This window comes from Pelodiscus sinensis, chromosome 2 (assembly GCF_049634645.1).
Source record: "Pelodiscus sinensis isolate JC-2024 chromosome 2, ASM4963464v1, whole genome shotgun sequence".
Lineage (NCBI taxonomy): Eukaryota > Metazoa > Chordata > Testudines > Trionychidae > Pelodiscus > Pelodiscus sinensis.
In genome coordinates, this window is record NC_134712.1 from 165,672,452 (window position 1) to 165,695,999 (window position 23,548).

The 23,548-nt window shown below is 40.4% G+C and overlaps 1 protein-coding gene across 6 annotated transcripts in view; it reads left to right on the top strand.

Annotated features, from left to right (window-relative positions):
* The window catches only part of GLI3 (GLI family zinc finger 3), a 261,689-nt gene that overhangs the window by 159,418 nt on the left and 78,723 nt on the right, over positions 1-23,548 (top strand). For all 6 annotated transcript variants that reach the window (XM_006124084.4, XM_014574078.3, XM_014574077.3 and 3 more), the window contains 2 exons: positions 12,839-13,044; positions 18,840-18,986. In XM_006124084.4, coding sequence (XP_006124146.2) covers positions 12,839-13,044; positions 18,840-18,986 — 353 coding nt within the window. The remainder of the gene's footprint in view (positions 1-12,838; positions 13,045-18,839; positions 18,987-23,548) is intronic.

Sequence of the window (23,548 nt, forward strand, 5' to 3'; positions counted from 1 at the left end):
ATTATGTGCAATATTTGTGCAATTTTTATTCTAGGTAAAGAAATTGCTGCCTATACGCATATGCCTCTTTTAAACTACCCATTATTAGCATCTAGATTTCTTTTAGGCATCACTGCAGAGGTAGAGTTTGAGGAAAAATTTGAAGGAGAGACTAACAGCCCCAGAAAGTGTGGGAGAGGGCAAAGAGAGCAGTTGCCTCAAGGCCCCTGATTCAAAAAGGCCCAGGGCTCCAGGATGCAAATGTTGTTGCATGACTACTGGTGGCTGGAACCTTTGGCCCTTTAAATTGCTGCCGGAACACAGTTTGGCATAATGCATGTGACTCTGAGGACTGCCTGCGTGTGTGTGTGTGAGAGACAGAGAGAGAGAGAGAGACCTGTGACATGGTGTGCTCCAGCCCCGTCCCTCCCGCCCAGGGCCCCACCCCCCCAGAGAGCATGGAGCCAGCCTTCCCCCACCTTGTCCAGGGCCCAGTAAGTCTTTTGGCCCCTCTGAATGATCCTCTTCATGTAGGATATTCAATACATAAGGGATTGCTTGGGAAGGTGTTTGCAGAGATATATGTGATAAGCCAGCAAGTGAACAAAAGAATCTGGCATAATGGATGAGTAAAGAAGTGATACAATTAGAGAAAAGAGCAGACAAGTAGGTAGGAGGAGATATGTGAAGGACTTTGATGATTAGGAGAAAAGCCTGAATGTGATTTGGTGAAATAAGGCCCATGTTGTGCAAATTTTTGTGCCAGCCTATTATTGTCTGCATAAGTGTTTAAGGCCAATAAGTGTTAGCTACAGAATGGAGATTTATTCAATCAAGAAATGCATTTTTTCATGACTAAGCTAACTAAGATATCAAACATACTTGAATCTTTGTACTCCGTGTGTCGCTAATCTGGGAACAGTGGGATATTGCGGAGGGAGTGGCACACCATGTCACAGGCTTTTGAAGCTGCTGCTCCCCCTTCCCCAGCTAGGGAAATGGCAGAGCATAGAGCTGTGCCGCCTGGTAAGTGCCCTTCCCCCACACTGTCATGCCCAAACCCTGCAGTGCTCGCCCTGGCTTGGCAAAATCTTGCATACCCTGTTGCCCACGGTTGCCGGATTAAAGAGTTTCAAGTATATTCACATGGGCACTTACTGCAAATTCTTTTCAGCTGATATTTGTTTGTATGAACTATTCATGGAACAATTACAATAAGAGAACGAATATGTAAAATGTGTGACATGTAATCTTAATGAAAAATTGCATTAAATTTACTAAATTAAAATTATTTGCATTAGGAATGTGAATGGTTAACCAGTAAGCAGTGGGAGCTAGAGCAGCCCCTTGCCTGCATGGAGGGTGCTGCTCCAGCCCTGTAGGGCCTACCCTGGCCAGAGAGCACTCTAGCCCCGCCAAAGCAGCTCCTGTCAGTGGTAGTCCAGTCCAGAAGTGCCGCAGCACCCCTTCCCGGGGGAGAACGGGGTGCCACTCCTCCTCCCTCATTTAAACTGTTAACCAGTTAAACGTAAAGTTTAACCAGTAAACTAATTAAATGGGATTTTACATCCCTAATTTGCATTGAATAATGTCACCAACTCTTAACTATTGCTAATGTCATAATTCTTCTTTGAGTAGTGTCCCTATGGTTGCTCCTCTGTAGGTGTGTGTGTGCCCCTGTGCTGCTGATTGGAGAGTTCCAATAGCAGTTCATTCTGCCTATGTCTGCATGGCTTCCAGTGAGGTTACCTAATGCATGTGGGCATTCCCTCCTAGTTCCTTCTGAACGGTCTCTCGGTCCCCCACTAAAGATGGAGCTAAGAGCTGTCTATTCATGGGTCATTAACTCCCCCATAGTTTGTAGTTTTGAAAATTTCAGCTTTCCTTGAAGCCCCTTTTTCTTTTAGTACTTTGTTGGTTTTAAGTTGGTCAATCCGAAAAAAAAGAAAGAATAAATGGCTTTCCTCCCACCAAATTTGGTGGAGGAGTACCCTGCTGTACGAGAATATGCCTGGCTCTCTAGGCTTCAAAAAGTATTTTATATGCAAAGAATCCATCCCAGTGACGGACGGACACTTGCAGTACATTTCCTGCCTGGGAGAAAAGCACAATCTTCAAAAGTGGTTGGTGCCAGTAGCTAAAACCCAAGACCAGGAAGAACATGTAGTTAAGGAATTAAGCTTAAATACTTGGTCACAAAGTCAACCCTTCAACACCTAGAACCCTGGCAAGAGCTATCATTGCAGCCAATTGCTTCTTAGTTCCTGTCACTGAACAAGGAGCATACCCTCCATCTCAATCTACAAATCCTGTGATTCAAAGGATGGCGTCTTCATAGTTTTAGCATATTGCTCTGAGGATGTACGGGACATGCTATTAGAAAGAACACTAGTCATCGTACCTACCTCCAAAAATGGAAGAGGTTAACATCTAGTGCCAACCCAAGGGTATCACACCTAATAAAGCTACCCTAACACTGATCTTTGATTACATAATAACCTTAAAGAAATTATGTCTCTCTATTAACTTTCTGAAAGTTCAGTTAGCAGCAGTCACCACTAGGTATGTAAGCGACTAGTCTAGTAGTCGACCACCTAACAAGCAGGGCTCGCCAAGAAACGGCGAGACCTGCTCACCAGCCACGCGGAAGCGCACACTGCGCTTGCACAGACCGTGCTGCGCGGCCCCACCAGGCTAAAATCTACTCACCACAGGCAAGTAGATTGCCTAATTTGTCTAGCCCTGCTAACAAGCATGTGTTTATTGGGTAGCTGAGTCACTAATACAGAGCTCTTATTATGTTTAAAAGGCAGAGTTGCAGTAGGGTTAGCTCCTGGGACTGGGAGCTAACCCCGCTGTGGCTCTGCAGTTTCCTTCCTTATTAACTAATTGAATAGTCGATGGAAATTCCGTCGACTGCTCAACTAGCTGATTAAACATAATTTAACATCCCTATTCACAACTTTCCACCTTCAGGTCACACTCAGACAATATTCAAAGTTAACCCCTTAAAGTGATTTCTGCATTTCATGTGAATCAGATTATTCACTCTGTGAACTGTGGCTATGTCTACACGGGCGGGTTATTGCGCAAGAACGGCCGTTCTTCCGCAGAGTGTCCACACGGCCTACCTGCTCTTTTGCAAGAAGATTTACAGTAAAGCATGGTAAGAGAGGGCTTCTTGCGCAAGAGCTACACTCTTTTCTAACAGCTGTAAGCTCTCTTGTGTAAGAATTCTTGCGCAAGAATTCTTGCGCAAGAGGGCAGTGTGGACGGGCGGCAGGGGTTTCTTGCGCAATAAAGCCATATAGCTAAAATGACCATCAGAGCTTTCTTGCACAAGAGAGCGTCCACACTGCCATGGATGCTCTTGCACAGACGCACATCTCGCACATGGCAGTATGGACGTGTTCTTGCGCAAGAGTTCTTGCACAAGAACCCTTGTGCAAGATGTTCTTGCGCAAGAAGCTGCCAGTGTAGACATAGCCTGTGTGTTTGGGATAGATGGATTGCTATTGAAATTCTCCAGTCAGCAATGTGAGGGCACACAAACATCTACACTGCTGCTCCCATAGGGACACCGATCTCAAATAACCCTAGTTACAAGCTCAGTAGCTTCTTTTCACTGAGAGATGGGAGAAGCAATATAATACTTTTTTGCTGCAGGTGCTCAGCTAAGCAGGCTGCTTCAGTAAGATTTCCAAATGCACTAAAATCTCTTATCAGTCTCCTCACCCTATCTTCATTTTCACTGTGCATTTTACCTTTATGAGACAAAAAAATAAAAAGTCCCTTGGGTCCCCAGAAGAACTTATCTCTTAAAACTGTTTATGGATTAAAACAAAACAACATGAATCAAAATAATCTTGCTCTGATTCAAAGTAATGTTTTTCTTATTTGTATTTTATGCATTTGTTACATTCCTGTCCACGCTATTAAAGGCACTAACCACAGAGTTTTTGTCCTAAAGAAGTAACATTCTAATAATAATTAATTAATGTAATACGTATTAGCTGTTGCATAGCACTTTTCATAGCACGTAAAAGGAAGAAAATCTCTGTTTCACTGGTGGGGAAATGGAGGCACAAGCAGGTGATATGACACACCCAGACACACATCAGATCATTGACTCAGCTAGGAATATAACTGATGTCTCTGTAGACCTGAACCACCATCTTGTTAGTCTTTAAAGTGCTACAGAGTCCTGTATTTTGTTCTATCCACTAAGTCATTCATCCTGACTATTTGTGTTTAAAATGTATGCTCTGGGCTTATTAATGATGTATACATACAAATATATCTTCTGTATGATAATTCCCTTAAATGACCTATACTGAATTTTAGGCTGCATAGTATCTTGTGGCTAATCATACTGTAATTTGATATTAATATTAATCTCTACACAGATGTAATTGTTTCACTACACGAGCTATAGTTTAGGCATTTGTTTTGGAGAAAAGGCATGTAGAATGTTAATTAGTTGTTAATGCAGGGATCTGTACACTAGGAAACCAAAGTTCTTTTCTCAGTGCTGTTAATCAGTTATTACATCATCGCAAGCAAATCATAACGTTTCATGCAGAGATTTCAGAGGAAAGATGTTACAAATATATAAAATGCTTTTTTACAATCCGTTTTCATTCTTAAATTTGCTTGGTTGTTTGCTTTGGTTTGCCTGACTCCCAAAATGCAATCCTGCAGATCCAAAGTACTGAGTGATGAAGGCTAAAAAGTAGCAAAGCTACACTTTGACATGTGCACGACTGCCCTTTATTAAATATGATGGATGTTGATCGAGATATATGAAAAGTTGTTATCTTTATAGCTCTTACCCTGTCAGTTAAGTGCATATCTATGTTTTTTTTTATTGTTTTCAAATTTAAATAGATGTTCAAGAGGAAGGAATGAGAGTTATGGGCTATAATTTTCAACAGCACTCAGCATTGGCCCACCCCTAGTTCCATTGACATCAATGGAGTGGGAGTTCTGCTATTGAGTCTAGTGGAAGAATTAGTTTCACATTAAGACTCACATGCTCAGACTTCGTTGAGAGTGTAAGTGCCTTAATACCTGTGAATATCTAGCACTAAGTGCAGTGCTTTTGACTCTCTCACACATACTTATTTTACTTGGAAGACAAGGGAAATTTTGCTATCAACGTCAATAGAGGTAGGATTGGGCACTGTCATAGCAAATACAAGTACTTGAGAAATATGGTGAGTAAAAAATGGACCCACACACATGCACATAAAACCCTCACCAAGTGCAACCTAATCAGTGCTATTGTCATAAATAACATATGAATTATTGTGTTGTACATTCTACTCTGTTGTCTTAAAATAAATGCACTGTGTGTGAGAGCAAATGTATGCATGTTGGTATGCATGACTGTTTTTTCCTCTTCAGTTTGTAAAGCTACCCTGTGGTGATGACTTTAGCACTGACTTCTATGAATTAATGAACAGTGTTTTTTCTCACAAACAGCTTATTTGACTGATGATATTCATGTGTTTTCTGGGGACATAATTAGTGCCCTAAGCCCACCACTGGAAGTACCTACTACTGAGTGTGGGGCTTATAACTCTGAGTAGTGACACTGGAATCATTTTGACTAGTTAGAATTGCTAGCACTGCACTCACAAGTGTTTGTGGGAACAGACCCCACGTTTCCAGGGAACAGAATTTCTTGGTATAAAATACTTTTTCATTGGCAGTAGGCATATTGTTGACAACTGATGCCAAGGGATTATTTGGTCTATATGGATATTGTGTTAAGCAGACTTAGTCATTTAAGAAGAGATATATTACCAAACCAATTCATTCAGCCATGCATCAGAATAGAATTACTTTTGTCTGAAATAACAAGGACCGTTTTTTTGTTGTTCAGATTCTAAGATCCAATAGAAATAAAAACTTTATTGCTTTGCTGATTGTCCTCTCAAGCAGTATTTTCAGTGTGGTCCACAAAACCACTTTGTGAAACATGTTAACTTGGCCGCTCCAGTATGTGTGTTTACTGGTGCCATGACCACAGAGCCTCGCGGCTCCCATTGGCTCTGGTTCACCATTTGCAGCCAGGGGGAGCTGTGGGAAGTGGTGTGAGCCGGGCCACTGCTTCCCTCTGCTCCCCTTGGCTGCAAACAGTGAACCGGAGTCAATGGGAGCTGTGAGACTCTGTGAACACACTGGAGTGGCTAGTTTGCAGGTTTCTCAAAGTGGTTTCATGGACCACTTTGAGAAATACTACTGTAAAGATTACTCACCAAAAAACCCACCAGACCCATAGGCATGCTTGTATTTTCAATTTTCCAAACAATACAGAACTGAATGGATATCAGAGGAACAGCCTGGCTTAGATATTAGCTCTTCCATTAAATGACGTACTGGAAAATGATTAAATATCAAGGTTTGAACTTTGACATTTTAGTAATATAACAAGAAGTATGAAAAGGCAATAATAAATTAGGCTGTTATAATATTTCATTCCAGTTGGTTGACAAGCTTTGTTCTCTAAGATAGATTATTGTTCTATGTGAAGCCATACCACGGTGTCATGTTTGCAATGCTGTCATTATAGTTTGCCTACTGTTAGCACTATAAACTTTTATTTTTCAATGGACTAATAAAAGGGCCATTTAAAAAACTTAGGATACAAGTTCGCATTTAAGTTTTCAGTCTAGAGCCAGATTGTTTCCTCTAAAAATAAGGGAACTCTTAAACCGACACACATTTTTTTAAAAAGATAAGCAGTACCAAAAAATAAATCCACACAGTATTATATTGATTTCAAAACTATTTGTTAGGCCACTAATAAAAACCAAACAAGCGCAGAGTGTTTTATGATGCAGGCCCTTTATGCTGTAACAAAGGGCTCAGATAGTCCCTGGACAATACTGTCGAGCCAAGGGCGTTCTATGATTGGAGTGAGGCTGACAGAACAACTCTGTCCCAGCTCTGTTCCCAGTGTAATGGGTGGAGACAGAGATATGCAGGGATAGAGTGTACTTCAATACATCCCTGCATAATTTAGTGGAGTCCCAGGACTCAGAATTAAGGAAACATAAAACCGCCTTAAAGCCACCTTAGCTCCTTACTCTCCTGTTCGTGTGACGGTCACAGAAGTTTAAGATATCCTTCTGAGCCTAAATTTAAGAACAGATTATTGGATGGCACATGGAGGAAATCCCCTTCATAGCTCTCATTCCATGATGTGGCTGAATGCTAAAGCAGTATCTGAAAGAGGAGAAAAGAAGAGGAGGTAGTGGTTGAAATTTTTTTTTCTGTTTCCTTGTTGAATTTCAAAAAATATTTTGACTAGCTTGATGATAGGCCGGGGGAAAAAAACAGCTGGAATTTTTTTTAAGTTTCATATCTTTTTTTGCTGTTGTACGTTTAATTTCAAACTTTGGAAGATTTGACCATATACGGCTAAGGGAAAGAATCTTCTCCCTCATTCATATTCCTTGAAATCTGCAGAACAGGTTTTGGGGGAGAGAAGAGAGAGAAACCCTCCACCTCTGTGTTGTCAGTTATGGATGTTAAATATTGGTTAATTGAATAGTAGATTAACCTCATGAATTCTTATCGTTTGGTTGACTATTTTATAGTCAGGTCTGAGTTCCTGGACCCGGCACAAGATGGAACTGAGCTGGGCTGCCTGCTTGCCAGGTTCCCAATATACTTTAAATGCAGAGCCACTGCCAGGATAGGTCTAGGACCCAGTACAAGTCGGGACTGAGCTAGGCTGCTGGCCAGCCTGCTAAAAAATGTACTGGCAAGGGGTGGGTGGGTGGGAAATGCGTGTAGTCTATAGCATTAACCTATAAGCTTCTGCTTATCGGTTAATCGACTACACTCTAACATCCCTATTGTCAGCCTAAGTCCTAGTCGACACCTAAAAGTTGGTCAACAGCTGTGCCAGCCGATCCCAGCTACAATGATGGTAAAACCTCTTCCATTGCTGTAGGAAGCATCTCCATTGCGGCGCTGTAACAGGACACTGTCACACCTGTAGATTATGGCCTAGCAGTTGGATCTATCACCCCATTCTGCAGCCAGTGGAGGAAAAAAAACAGGAACGTGCTCTCCCAAGTGCATACTAAGCAGGGGCTGTTGCCAAGGTATGCCCCCACAGGATGTGGGATGCATACTCCACCTCACACCTCCAAATCATGCCTACCCCAATTCATAGTAGAACTTCAGTAGTTCCAAGAGACCCTCTGGCCCTGTGGAGGAGAGGACAGGATTTCCCATCGTCTGCAACAGATTTGAGGCGTTTGATTTTTTTTTCCTTAATTTCAGAGATGAGCATTTTTTAGTGGTAAAATGTGTTCCCCTGCAATCTGTTTTCTTTCACGCCCCCTGCACTTCTTCCCCCAGGGCTCCTAAGAGTACTGGCCTGGCAGCGATCTGAATGGAAATCCTCTAACCATACAAGCTACTGGCCACAAGCTGTGGCAGTCCAAGCTTTACCGTGATCGGAGAGGTTCCTTCCACCCAGCACAGGGAGTAGTTTTAGTGATGAGGGCACCTGTTCATTAGAAATTGTATGGGGAAAATCAACTCCTTGTTCTCAGTGGAGGTCATTGTCAACAGTCCTGCCTGTTATCTACTGGTTCTCAAACTAAGTTAATCAGGCCTATCTTCATGTCTGTGGTCATTTATGTGCCCTCCCTTCCTCCTCCCCCGGCCATACATATGCTACCACCCAGCTCTGAGGGAGAGAGGAGAGCAGCGGCTGCTGATTGGACGCCCAGTTCAGAGGGCAATAGCAGCATAGGAGGGGAAGCCCGAAAGGCAAGGCAGGAGGAGGGACACTGGGTAAACATAGCCACTGTGAAGGCACAGGGCTTCTATGTGAGTGATTATGTCTCCAGCAGTTCCCTAGAGACCCACCAAGTGCTGGGAGTCACCACACAAATTATCCCTGGAGGGGAGCACCCTGATTTCCCATGTTTTCTTTTTCCTTAGCCTCTACCTGTGGATTTTTTTGGGGGGAGATGGGTGTTATGTGGCTCACTGGGCTATTTAATAAACATCAGCTGAATAAACTATTAGGAAAAATAGCAGCAATAAAAGACAACCCCGTGGTCTCTTTTGCTGAAAGCTTGAAACATCTCTCAGACTTCAAGAACCATTCAGAGTATAATACGTTTTGTGTGCAGTTGTGTTGCTAGGGTCTTTCTCAGCAACACTGAGGCCCCGATTCGGCAAAGCACTTGCATGAACTTACCTCCCTTTGAAGTTACATTAAGCACACGTTAAACAGCTTTGCTGAATAGGGATGAGATTACTGAGGAGCTTAAAGCTAAGCACACACTTAAGAGCTTTCTTGGGTAAGGATCTTAATGACTGTGGTGCTGAATGCTACAGGAAAACATATGGGGAGATTAAATAAGTCCACACAGAGAGGCTGTGGGTATATGTAGATGTCTGGGACAGAGGCTACATCTAGACTGTAGAGTTAAATAGGAAAAAGATGCACAATTTGCGATATGCAAATTGCGTATCTTTTTCTGATTTTATTTCGAAAGAGGTTTTTCCGTAATTTGGCCACATATATACAACACACAATTTCAGAAAAACCTGCTCTTTCGACACATCCCTTATGCCTTATAGAATGAGGTTTACAGGGATGGCGAAAGACCGTGTCCACTTTTTCAAAAAAAATTTAGGAAAAGCGGACACGTTCCTTGGACATGGCATTGCTTTTCCAGGGTACCTCCAGTATCCCAGAAAAGCGCTGCAGTCTAGATGTAGCCTTACAGATTTCCTTCAAAACTTTGGACCTCCATGAAGATGGAGACATGCCTGTTACCTCTGCAAGTCTCTTTTTTACACAGGTTGTAACATAGAAGTCTAGTCTTCCAGAGGAGATAGAGGTTTTCTCTTATGAGAGGGCAAAGATGATTATGATACAAATTTTACTCGTAGATCTGTCAGGGTTTGTGAAGATCTGTCGTGTGCCATGCCAATGTCCAGTGGACTGCCACCATTTTTTGTAGTTGGATTGTCACTGAGGGTATGTCTACGCTACCGAGCTTTTTCGGGAAAACGGCCATTTTTCTTCTATTACATCCACACTGCATTCACATTCTTTCAAAAGAAAATTGAAAGAACAGAGGGGTTTTTCCGGGATTGGTAATCCTCTTCCTATTAGAAAGAAGCCTTTTTCCAAAACAGCTCTTTCAGAAAAAGGCACATGTGGACGGGGAAGAGGGAGTTCTTTTGGAAGAAGAGGAAAGAGGAAAAAGCACAGGTGCCCTGGTGGCCACTCCATCCATAGTAATCACAGCTTACATGCGAGATAGCGTCCATTCAGTGTGGACGCTATCTTTAGAAAAAGCAGATCGCTTTTTTGATGCGCTTCGGCAGTGTGGATGCTCTCTTTTGGAAGAAGTTTTTTTCAGAAGATCTCTTGCGGAAAAGTTTCTTCTGAAAGAAGCCTGCAGTCTAGAAGCAGCCTGAAAGGTGCTATGTAGATCCCCCAAGTCCATGCTGCTTTAGTATTTGTCTGTTATTTACATAGTGCTCAAGTGTGTTGATTGCTTTGTTGGTTTGTTTTATCAAAGACTGGAAGAATTCCCTGGAATTGCTTGGGTTCTTAAATCAGTTGGGTTTTTAATAAAATGAAAATGTACATGCTTCATTTAAATCATTGATCTGAGGTAGGGCTGGGGTTGAGTAGTTCAATATGCTGGCTACCCAGGAGAGGACAACCCCAGCCCTCTCTCACTGCAGCAGGTTGGATGCCAGTGAGAAGTGCTTCTGCATGGCTGCTGCAGCTCCAACAGGCACAACCAGGAGAGGGGTGCATGTCCCCCGACTGGGGCAGGTCCAGGTTCATCTGCTCCCTGCCCTCCTCAGCCAGAGTGAGGTATGCAGCCAGCTGTGCACTTCCTACTCGCTCCCTAAGGAAAGGAAACAGCCAGCAATGTTCCCCGTATGAGTCGGTGTGTCTCAGCAACTTTCAGGTTATCTTTGCACCATTGAACCAATCCGAGATGGGAAACTCACCAGCAGTGTTTTTTATGCCTCTTACGTCATAATCAGTACAAAAAGATCCTATGGCATGAACTTTACTTGTCATTTTTTGTCCGGGAATTACAAAACTAGTTTCTTTTTCCATAAACTATGGGTATTATAGTGCAAACAGCATTAAAACCTTTTTTGATCAGTAAAGCAAAGCTAACTGAAAATACACAGGGAAATGATGAGTGAAGATTGCTTTTCTGACTATAACTACACTTTAAACACCTGTAAATGTTTATTAGTCACTGGCTAGGTATTTGTGAATGAGTTGCTTGTATCCCAATGAAGTGAAATGCACAAAAATGTAGGGGTGTAACAAACATTACAGTGAAGAGAAATTTTCACATGTGGAAAGCAAAAAGGGGTTTACCTTGAAAATAACCTTTTCAGTGTAAGAAACAGACCAACACCATATAAATAAGAAGGAAGCTAGGAAGAAAAGATGGAGAAATACCAAGAAAACGGGGGGCGGGGGGGAATCTTTAAACCCCAAATGTTATTATCTTCTTGTATTTTCTTTTATGGAGTTTGGTGTCCAGTTAATAACGAATAATTTTAATCTTTGTCCTGTTCATACATTAGTATTTCTGAGCTGATAACTGAGTAGACTTGGCTCTTACCTCGGATTACATTTTGTTTCCTGATAAGTGACAACAACAACCCCCACTGACTGTGGTGTGTATGTTACAAAAAAAAAAAATCTCTTTTTTATTATTCGGTGTAAGCCAACAGCATCAAAGGAATGAGCTGCCCCCACTGGTCTCACAGCTGCTGCCTGTCTCTGTTCTGTACATACGCTAAATTAATTGGAAAAACAGGGACAAAAAGGCATTTAGTTCAGGTCAGCCTCTTGGACTACAGCAAATACATGACAGACTTAATCATTGTCTTTTGCGAAAGGACTGGTTGGCAGGAGCAAACTCTCCCAACCCTTCCTTATGAAAACTGGGTTTTTTCCAGTGCCTTGGAGCGTGGAAGCGGTGACAGGAGGTACTCTGCACAGAGCACAGGCATGGTCCTATCATCAGGCTGTGACGTCAAGGGTTTTTTTCAGGACAGGTTATTTGTCCTCATCAACCGTGAAGTGGCGTTTCAGCCTTAGTTCATTACAGCTTCATGGATGTAGCTGAAGAAAAAAATTCTGTTTCCCCCTTAATAGCAGCGATGTGGTTAATTATTGAATTCTTGTCGGCTTCAGGTCAGTTTGTGGCGCCATGCTAAAAACAAACATATGGAGAACCTTTGTTCCATGGCCATCCTGTTTTTGACATTGTGCGTATAAATGAGTATTGTCAAACTTGTAATAAAAGCCCAACCCTCGTAGTAGTTTGCAGACTGGCTCATCTGAATTTGTTTGTAAATAGAAACATTCAGTTTACAATAAGGATAAATTGGCAACTCAGTAAAATGAGTGCAGGTACATCTTTTTAAATTTCTTCCAGTAGGCATTTTAGAAGTGATAAATTATGAGGCATTTCAGTATGCATTCTGTATTATAGCAGAAATTAATATGTGGTGTACATATTTAATGGTAGTTAGATTGGTTTTCTTCTGAAATCCAAAAGAAAAAAATATGGAGTGATGTAGTGTGTAAACTGAAAATTGGTTTACATTCAAAATGGGCCAGAGAAATATTACTAACAATTGGTACAGAGAAGAACTTGTTCCCCATTCTTTTCTCTCAAGGAAATGGAAATTAGTGGAAGTTATTGTCCTCGGTTTTATTCTTAACAGAATGAATGTTACCTTACAATTATTTTTTTCTTTCCACATCCGTGATCTTGACTCTACAAATAATCTCTTTTTTTTTTCTCTCTCTCTATTCCAGGCCTTCTGCCTTATCTAGTAGTCCAACATATTCAGATCTTCCCTTCATTAGAATTTCCCCACACAGAAATCCAGCTGCAACATCAGAATCTCCCTTCAGTCCTCCTCACCCTTACATTAACCCTTATATGGACTACATCCGATCACTGCACAGTAGCCCATCTCTGTCCATGATCTCGGCAGCCCGTGGACTCAGCCCTACGGACGGTGGGTTTAAGACTGGTTTCCTGTTTGCTGTCATTGTGGCAACTTCAGTTATATTAATCTTGTCAACATTTCTTTTTTTTTTCCTTCATTCAAAGCTGCTTCAGCAGATTTGTCAGCCATATTCATTATGTCATAAATGTTTCAATACTTCATCAGCCTATTGCTGATCTTTTGTACATTTCACAAATGTTGAAACTTCAGCAAAAAAAAAGATTCCTCATTCAAAATTAAAAAATATAACAATGTTTATGGCTTCTAATATCTGCTGCTTTGTGGGACAGACAGTGTGTATGATTCTGACCTAACATAAAACCAGCTTAAAGCAGGAATGGCTGCAGAGAAAAAGCAAACCAGCTCATATAAATCATTATATCTCCAGCAAATTCAAGGGATATATTGTGTCGGAAAGGTCTTTTCCTTTATTAAAATAGTACTTTTATTATCTTAAGTGCACACTGACTTGCTAATATGGATCATTATAGCTCTATTTAACTTAAAGTGAGCTACACCAATTTACACTAGCTGAGGATAAGATGAATGAAATTACAGTGATATATGTGATTGGTGATTGAATTAGGTGCTGCATATTAAATGACTGACATTTAAGCAGCATACAAAAAAAGTGGTGTTCCGTGCGCTTTGACTAGGATTTCTATATTACCTCCCTGTTTATGTGATCTAAATTATAAAGGACCAATATCATCAGTCTTTACTCAGTCCTGAGTAAAAATTCCCATTGATTTTAACGTGAATTTTGTCTTAGTGAGCAGTGAACAGAAACACATGTGGGCTGGACTCTGTGAAGTGTGGTTTTTAACAGTACATCAGTAGTTTGACATTTCAAAATTGCTCTATTGTGCTCAGTGGAGTTATAATGGGCCAAATTAGCAAGTGAGTGTTTAGTGAAGATAATTAAACTACTATTTTAATTAAAGAAAAGATCTTCCCAGTGCTAACACAAATTTACAAAAAAGACATACTGCCTTCAGCGGAATTTGAAAAATGAGTAGTGTACTCTGTTCAAATGGATAACTAATTAATCCTCGCTTGTAAAAGCCTATACCTTTACACTAACCCATTAGTTATGGGTGCATATTCTTATGAGAATACATTTTAATGATCTAATGTCAATCAAAATGTATGTACACATGTAGGGATTTCTGGTGGTTGTGTAAGTCATTGTTAATTCTACACTTTTTTATTTTAACAAAAATGTTAACACTTTGCTGATTATTGTGAAATCCTTATATTGCCTCAAAGAAGTTCTATACATTTATTGTAAAATAAATATGTTATAACTTTTAATAGCTTTTTGAAATCTCTTTTCTCCATTTCTCACTCCACACAAATATATTTATATTAATTTATATACAAATATATTGTCTTACACAAATACAGAGATATAGACTTTTGTTTACTGTATCTACAGTAAAACCTGTCTGAAATGATCTATTAAGAAATCAAGAATTAGACTGCTTAGAACATAATCACTTGCAATCTCTTATAGCAGAGATTGTATTTATTTTTGCAAACTGTGTACACATTTAAACAAACTGTAGGCACTAAACAAATAAAAGAAAATTTAATAAACTTTCCTAATAAAAGGGCTCAAGTTAGTACTCATTTTATGAATTTGGCCAGAGTCACCTCTTAAGACCACAGATTGGCTAATAAAGGTGCATTCTTGCACATATAAAATATATTTTATTGCATATATGTAATGTATTTATATATTTGATTTTCAGGCAATGTATAGGTACTTACATAGTACAACAATAGTCAGCATATAAGAATCATTCATGGTAGGAGTAGTGCAGTATACATATTGCATACAAACTACGTAGTATAATTTGATATATAGGGATATCATCATGGACCAAAAAAGGCAGGAATCCTTTAATAGCCCTCATTATGAAATCAGAGGCTTTCACAGAGCAAAATCCTTGGGAAATATAAGTGGAGAAAGGAAAAAAAATTCTAACAAATTGTGTACGGATTTATTACTTTTTTATTATTGCATTTTAGTTGCATGTAATTATCCTTCGATGGCATATATTAATATTATAAAAACAGTAAAAGTAGCAATATAACTTATGAAATAAATCTATGCATATACAGGTGTTTTTAAAACTTAATATAGAGAATAATTTGATCATTCCTATTAAATGAGATTCCCACGTAATTTCACTTACACTAAATTCCACCTCTGATGCATATAGAAATAAAAAAAAAATCAGTATACTGGATCTCTGTTATCCAGCATGAAGTTTCATAGGTATCCTAATACAAATTTGTCTAATTTAAGATTTTAAAGTATGTTGCACAGAATTTATAATTAGCCAAGTAATAGTCAAGTTGGCTTAGTCAAGTATGCAACTCTACAGCCTTTATTCAGGGAGATCTCCTCAAATCAGACCCTAATCTCCCTTGTTTGTTGACCATTCCTACTATAATTTACAAATAATAAATAATAGTTCTAGTATATACCTGTGTATGTAAATACACACATTGCTAAAGTTATAAGTGGCTTGACTGTAAATTATGTCTCAGTTTGCATTTGAAGGCAGGTACAATTATGTTGCCGTCCTGTCAGTCATGATGAGATGGCCATTGCCAGTTAAGTTGCTGTAGGTCAGTTAGATAATTTTGGTCTCAATCCACAATTGCTCTGATACTGGCCAGGGGGCAAAACAGCCTATCACATAATGTAGAGCAGCTTTAGAGCTGTTCTGCATTATGTCACTTGCAGCCAATGGCTACAGTAGCTGAGAATCTGTCTGAGTGCTTTGAAGCCCATGTCATTGCCTCACCCATGAAACAAATGGTGTGCAGCCAGCTCTGTTGGCTTTGGTCTACCCATTGCTTTCCCACAGCAACACAAAGCAACCAGAGATGGGGCCGAGGACTAAACCAATTGTTATATATACCATTAGTGCCTACTCTGCTCAGTTTTGTCTATGCAGCAGAAAGTCACAGGATATGTGATTCTTTTCTGATTTATTCAGGTGTAAAGCAGGTGTAACTCCACTGAAGCTACAGTGATGTAAAAATTGGTGTAAATGGGAAGGGAATTAGGACCACAGTCCTTGCCCTGAAAAACTCAAATTCTAAAGGTCCAGTCAAAGGGCAGAGTTGGACAGAGAATCTCTTAATGGGGTAGTTCTGCATATATGCTCATGATGAAGTTTACATATGAAAGCAGCCTCATTGAGTGTTGCTTTCATAAAAATACTTACTTATTTAAAAAATAAATTGCACATCATAACTATACTCAATTACCCTTCCACCAATTCATTATTAGTTGGCCAACTTATTGGATTTAGAGAGGGTCTTAAGGAAAGATTTCTTAGAGAAACCAAAAGTTCTTTCCATTTATAGAACATTGGGAATATAGTTGTGTTCACTATTCGCCTTTACAAGTTCTAAAGCATTTCCTTTTAAAGCTTACAGCCAATGTTATTGTTAGTTAACCCAGACACTTACCATATGTCAGAAAGTTCAGGAAGTGTTTTAAGTGTGTCTGGAAAGATACCATGGTCATCTACTACTGTAAAACTTTAAAATCAGTAACTCAGTATAATGAGTGAGGGCATTTTTTTTATTTGTGGTCAAATATTTTTCTTACCATTTTACAGAAAAATGGCAGTGGGCAAGGTGAAGATTATATTTATTTTAGAAATCAATTTGCAATTTGAAAACAAGAATAACACCTCTTAGCTCTCTTGTGGTTTCTTTTTCCTGCACTGTCTAAAGTTCTTTTATTTTTCTTTAATATTTCCTAAAGTTTGATTTAAAATAGTATTTATTCTTCATTTTATGTCAGATCTCATGGTATAACATAGAAAACAATTTATTTTATAATATAGTAAAATCCTCTGCTCTATTAAAGCCTGTTCCTGTAGGAGCTCCCATTCTAATGCTGTCATTTTATTTTTCCTCTAAGAATAAACATTGATACTATGTTTCTGGTGTTTCATTTAGGACATGCTCCTTCAAACACTAATACAAATAAGCCCCTTTCCCCGTTTTAGCAGTCCAACGTGTATACAATTATCCCGTGTTTGCAGCATTACTGCTTAAAGTTTTATTTCTACTCAGAACATAGCCAATGAAATGGTGGAAGAATAGCACTGAATAATAAGTGTAAATATAAAAATACACTGTTACTATAGCACCCTTAAATCTGTGGCTCTCAAAGTCCTGTTCAGCTGTTAGTGACTGCACATTCTTCTGAGCACAGTTAGCGTATGTCTACACTAGCCCCCTAGTTCGATATAGGGAGACTAATGAGGGTGACTGAAATTGCAAATGAAGCACGGGATATTTAAATATCCCATGCTTCATTAGCATGTTCCTGGCTGGTCACCATTTTAGAAATTGACTAGCCCGAAGTAACTGCGTCTACACGCAGCAGTGAAACAGGATTCCGAATTAAAGCTCTAAATCAAATTAGCTGGTAAACCTCATTCCAGGAGGAATATCAGCTAATTCGATTTAGGGCTTTAATTCGGAATCCTGTTTCACTGCTGCTAGTAGACGCGGGCAGTTACTTCAGGCTAGTCAATTTCTAAAATGGCGACCGGCCGGGAACATGCTAATGAAGTGCGGGATATTTAAATCCTGCGCTTCATTTGCAATTTCGGTCACACTCATTAGCCTCCCTTAATCGAACTAGGGGGCTAGTGTAGACATACCCTAAGGGAAATGTTATTGTCTCTGCTTTACAAATGACCAGTTAAGGAGTAGAGAGAGAGAGAGAGAGAGTGAGTGAATTGCCCAAGCTCACCCAGGATGTTTGTGACAGGAACAAGAACAGAGCCCATCTATTCTAATGGCTAATCTTCTGCGTGAGCCACAAAACAGTTGTGTAAGAGGGACACTGAAAATGAAATATTGTTTAACTTACGTAGATATTCCTCTTAGTCCAATATTATACTTCTGCTCATGGCATGGAGTTTTGTGATGCTTCAAATTGTATGGGGTTAAAAGCAGACCATGAATATTTTTTGCAGAAAGAGAGTTGTTTTCTATAGGTCATTTGCAGGAAATGAGATGATTCATGAACTTGGTAACGGCATATACACCCTCTCTCCTCTATGGCTCTGAGCCTTACACGCCTAAATAGGCCCATTGAGGTCATTGGGACCACTCTCATGAGTTCCATTACTCACATATATGTATGTAGGACCGGGAAGGCTTTACTCATTAACATGAATCCATCCTTGGCTAAAAATGCCTATAAATTTTTCCTGTCTGACAGCTAATTTGCTCTAATGAAATTAGTTTGTCCAAGTCCAGTTCTGAACTTCACAAAAAATTCCCCCATTAATGATGTCCTTTTTGGTAATCTCGGCAGGGTGCTCAGAGATGTGAATGAGCATGGAACTTGGACTGTTTCACTAGAAGTGTTTCATGCTAAGGCCGAGACACATTGCCGTGGGAGAGAAGCTTTTACCGCTTTTTCATGTGACTAAATAAAACGTATTAGTTTCCTGGCCTGTCAGTCAGTCTGTCACTTTTACATTCACTTATAAAATAAATATAAAAAATGAGGTCACTGTGAATGGTAAATGTCAGTAGTAAATGAATATTTTATGTCTTGCCGTTTTGTGAATGATGTCTTTGCAGTATCACTGGTTGAAGTATGTTGACTGAAGTGGCACAACTGCAGATGTTGCATTGCTCTAAAAATAAACAAGCCAGTTTAATAGCCAAAGGGAAGCAGCAGTGTAATAAAATTTTGCCTCTTGTTTGTCTTACGTCATTAATAGTGCTTTTTTATGTTGTGTTCTTAGCACCACATGCTGGAGTCAGTCCAGCTGAATATTACCATCAGATGGCTCTACTGGCAGGTCAGCGCAGCCCATATGCAGATATCATTCCTTCGGCCGCTACTGCAGGAGCTGGTGCCCTTCACATGGAATACCTTCACGCCATGGATAGTAAGTGATCATGCTGTAAAAAGTGAGGCAAATTAAGGCCGTGATCATGAAAAGAGAACCCCATGGGTGAATTCCCTGCGCTCATGTGAAGCCCCATTGTCATCAGAAGAGCTCTGTGCAGATGGAGGAGTCTGTGTCCGCCTGATTCTCTTTATAGAATTGGAGCCTAAAAGCCATTTAAATGTGAAGAGAGAGGTGGCAAAGTGAATCTGATGATAATCTTTGCGAGGGTCTAGGAAGATAAACGTGATTGCTTCTAAAAATAAAAGGTTGTGGGTAATAGTAACTTTTAGTGGACTCAGATTCCGAAATGACTAAATGTTTTTGTAGAGGCTACCTTCCATTAACAAACATCAAGTTTCCATATAATTTTTTTGTTAGTCTCTAAGGTGCTGCAAGGCTATTCATTATTTTTTAAAGTTTTTTTCAAACATTAAATCATATTTATCTTCAATGTTGATATTTCTGTTGCAGTTGACATCGGTATTCATTGTTAATAAATAAACATTTACATCCATTTTCCTACTGTTAGTATCCACATTCCCTCAAAAAGAAAAAAAGCCAGCAACCAGTCAATATGAACAGTTCTTCTTTTATTAGAATTTTCTAAAATATCTTCAAAGAGCAGCATAAAATACATTTAAAAATTATGTATCCTAATACTGACTAAGCTTTGGCATTGTTTCTGGCTCAGGCGACATGGATGGCCAAGTCTCCACGGATCCCTCCTCAAATTTCTAAGCTATATGCCTCCTTCCACTTCTGGTACCATTTTCAAGACCATTTATCAAAGCCACCATTTCTCTTCCCAAAGTTGAATGGAGAACACTCCATCTGAAGCTTCTCACTGCTGTTTTTTAACAGCCAAAGAGGGTTACTGTAGAGTTGTGTAAAGTACTGCAATCATAAGCTGCTAACATTGTAAAATGCTCTCATTCTGCTCCCCCCACCACCACTGCCACCACTTTAGCTTGGGAAGTAAGAAACTGGGGCTAGGAATGAAACCTTGTTGCCTCTCTGGTGGAAGCACACAGCCATACTATGTTATTAGAGCACTGGTTTAGCCTGAGACTCTTTTAATTCCTTGCCAGCATGTGGTTTCTTCAGCTCTGTATCTCATTACTGACCATGTTCCATGGCTGTTGATCCCAAGGAATATGCACAGAATGTGGGAATTATGAGGCTCATCCGTAGGAAGCATGAGGACAGAAGAAAGTCCCTGTTGCAAGGAGATTCATTCAAATATGTTAAATAAGTGACTGATACATTTTCCCTAGTCAGGCAAGATATATTATACCGTTAGTTGAAAAGGTGAGCACATTTTTTTTAACAATTCAGCTGAAGTTAAAAGAATTGTGTATTCTATATTGAATTACTGAGCATGGTGTATTACATAGGTACAGTATTCCAAACATGCTCATTTTCTACAGAAGGTTTTGAAGGAGAAGGCAGAGGCATAAGGAGGGAAGGCAAAAGGCTATTTATGTGTTTGGCACATATTACTACAACTTATTATAATGTTCATTTTCTGCTTTATGGATGGTTCAAGACATGTATGTCTAATAATCACTTACACTTACTTGGGCATATCCTCAACTTGTGTCAATGTCATAGCTCCACTGAAGTCAATGGAGCTATTATTATTTATACTAGCTGAGGATCTGGTCTATTGTTTATAATCGCCTGGATGCCAAAGTGCTTGAGTGGGCCCAGTCCAAACTGGCATGCTGACCTATTGTAATTTGTCCATTCAACATTCATCTTCCATGATGATGGGCATTCTAGAAAAACCTAAAGAGACAGATAAAATTCTATGTCACTTAAATAATGCCAGAGACATCAGAAGATCTTCTTGTGGAGTAAAAGACTAGAGGATTAAGTTTGTTATATTATGCATAGAAATACAGCTTCAGCATCAGAAATAATTACCTTTCTTAAATGAACAATTTTGCTGTGGCGTTGCTGAAAGCCATTGAGCAAAACTGGAAATCCTGTAAATGCTGGAAACTACCTCAAGCCAGGCTACGCTGCTGCACGCTTGCTTAAAGGGAAGGGTTTTGACTTTGGATCCATATGATCTCTGTTCATTTATAAAAAATTGTCCTAAGCCTAATCTCAAATAGGACCTTCTGTATAAATATTTGATAGATGCACTTTAATTTGTTTTGTGTTTGGTTTTAAAGTTGAGATCACACAATTCTGATTCATTATAGCAGCAACTTTTCAATTAGGGATTATTTCAGTACTAAAGACAAAAAAATTGAAGCAGTATTATGCAAATGGGTTATTTTAAATAGTAAATAGAGAATTAAAATAAGAGTGAATCCTAAGAAGGTCACATAGCCTCACCTTCTCTATTTGATGAGAATGTGTTTAGTCAGGCAACAGCGTCTTTTATCTAAAGAGAGGATGAAGTTACCCTTTTACTTTGTAAAAACTAATTAAAACTATCTTAACTTGCATGGATATACAGTAAATTAATTGTCATTAAGTAGACATCTGAATGTCCTATCATTCATCATGCTAAAGAAAACCCCTTTCTTCTTTGTCAGAATTGTAGATTAGAAAAGAGAAACAAAACAATTAGCAGGAAGCCAATATTAAGATGCTTTTTTTTGAATGATGAGAATGCCCGTGTTTGCATTTAATAGCTAAATACTATGATCAATGCAAAACTACGCCATTTGTTTCAATCTTTCGTCTCAAGGGTTATTACGATGATTTTAAAAGTCCTCCTTCCATCCTGCTCCTTCTTGTTAAAAGGAATTAAAAAGGTGATAATTTCCCTCATTATTTGCAACCAAATTCTGAAAAAATAGCCGATTTAACCCACTGAAAGACCACTTCTCCACCTGTTCCACACAACAATGGAGCAGAAACAGCAAATGTTCTGAATTTACAATATACAGACGATTACACATAGAGGCAGTCTCTTATAGTGTGTGTGTGGGGGGGGGGGGTACAGCAGAGAGCATAGTGATCAAATCTGAAGCCTCTAGACTTTACAAATAGTAACCCTATGCATTATGCATAGATGGATACAGAACTTTATAGAGAGCATGGGGAACACCCTGCCTGCTTCCTACTTTATGATGCTTGGGTATGTCTACACTACAGCACTAAGTCGAACTAACTTAATTCGAATTAGTTAATTCGAACTAAGCTCATTCGAATTAGTGCATCTAGACCTAAAAACTAGTTCGAATTAGCATTATGCTAATTCGAACTAGCATGTCCACATTGAGTGGACCCTGAACCGAGGTTAAGGATGGCCGGAAGCAGTGCCGGCAGGGCATCAGATTAGGACTTAGAGCATGGAGCTACTGTCTCAGGCTAGCCGAGGGCTGTGCTTAAAGGGACCCGACCCCCACCCCGGACAGACAGTTCTCAGGGGTTCCCCACTTGCAAAGCAGTACTGGCTTGGCGTGCCCTGAGTGCCCACACTCGGCACATCACAACACTCGGCCATCAGCCCGGCTGCACTTGCCGCAGGCTGCCATCCGGGGGGGGTGTCAATTGGGGGGCTGCAGGAGAGCTTCCACCCCAAGGAGCCCGCAGAGCCACCCCAGTCCTCCCCATAGGGGGCTCGTACCCCATTTCTCCCTCACCACCTTTCACTTACTCCTCCCTAGTCCCCTTTCCTGATGTACAAAATAAAGGACACGTGTGTTCAAAAATAGAAACTCTCTTTATTTAACAAAATTGGGGGAGACTAGGAAAAGGAGGTGGGAGAGGGGAAGAGAGAGGGTGGGAGAGGGGAGGGCAACTAAAATGATCCGGGGTTGGGAACAGGTCCCATATGAAGAGAGGCTAAAGAGACTGGGACTTCTCAGCTTAGAAAAGAGGAGACTAAGGGGGGATATGATAGAGGTCTATAAAAGCATGAGTGGTGTGGAGAGGGTGTATAAAGAAAAGTTCTTCATTAGTTCCCATAATAGAAGGACTAGAGGACACCAAAGGAAAGGAATGGGTAGCAGGCTTCACACTAATAACAGAAAGTTCTTCTTCACAAAGCAAATAGTCAACCTGTGGAACTCCTTGCTGCAGGAGGCTGTGAAGGCTAGAACTAGAACAGAGTTTAAAGAGAAGTTAGATAAAGTCATGGAGGTTGGGTCCATGGAGTGGTATTAGCCAGGGGGTAGAAATGGTGTCCCTGGCCTCTGTTTGTGGAAGGCTGGAGATGGATGGCACGAGACAAATGGCTTGGTCATTATTTCGGTCCATCCCCTCCAGGGTCCCTAGGGTTGGCTGCTGTCGGCAGACAGGCTACTGGGCTAGATGGACCTTTGGTCTGACCCAGTACGGCCATTCTAAGCTCAGGGCTCGGAGTCGTGGGTCTCACTGGACCACCCTGATTTTCATGCAAACCTGCTCCTGGGTGGCCAGGCTGGCATCTATCCTGCCCTAGACGGTCACTTTCCTGTGCCTAGTGCGGACGTCGTGGATGCGGTCCACAATGTCTGCACTAGACCAGGCGGGCCCCCGCCTGCCTCTTGCGGACCCGGGCAGGCTCCCGGGAGCCGCCAGCCTGGTCCCGGGAAGAGGCGGAGGGCTGGGTGGCA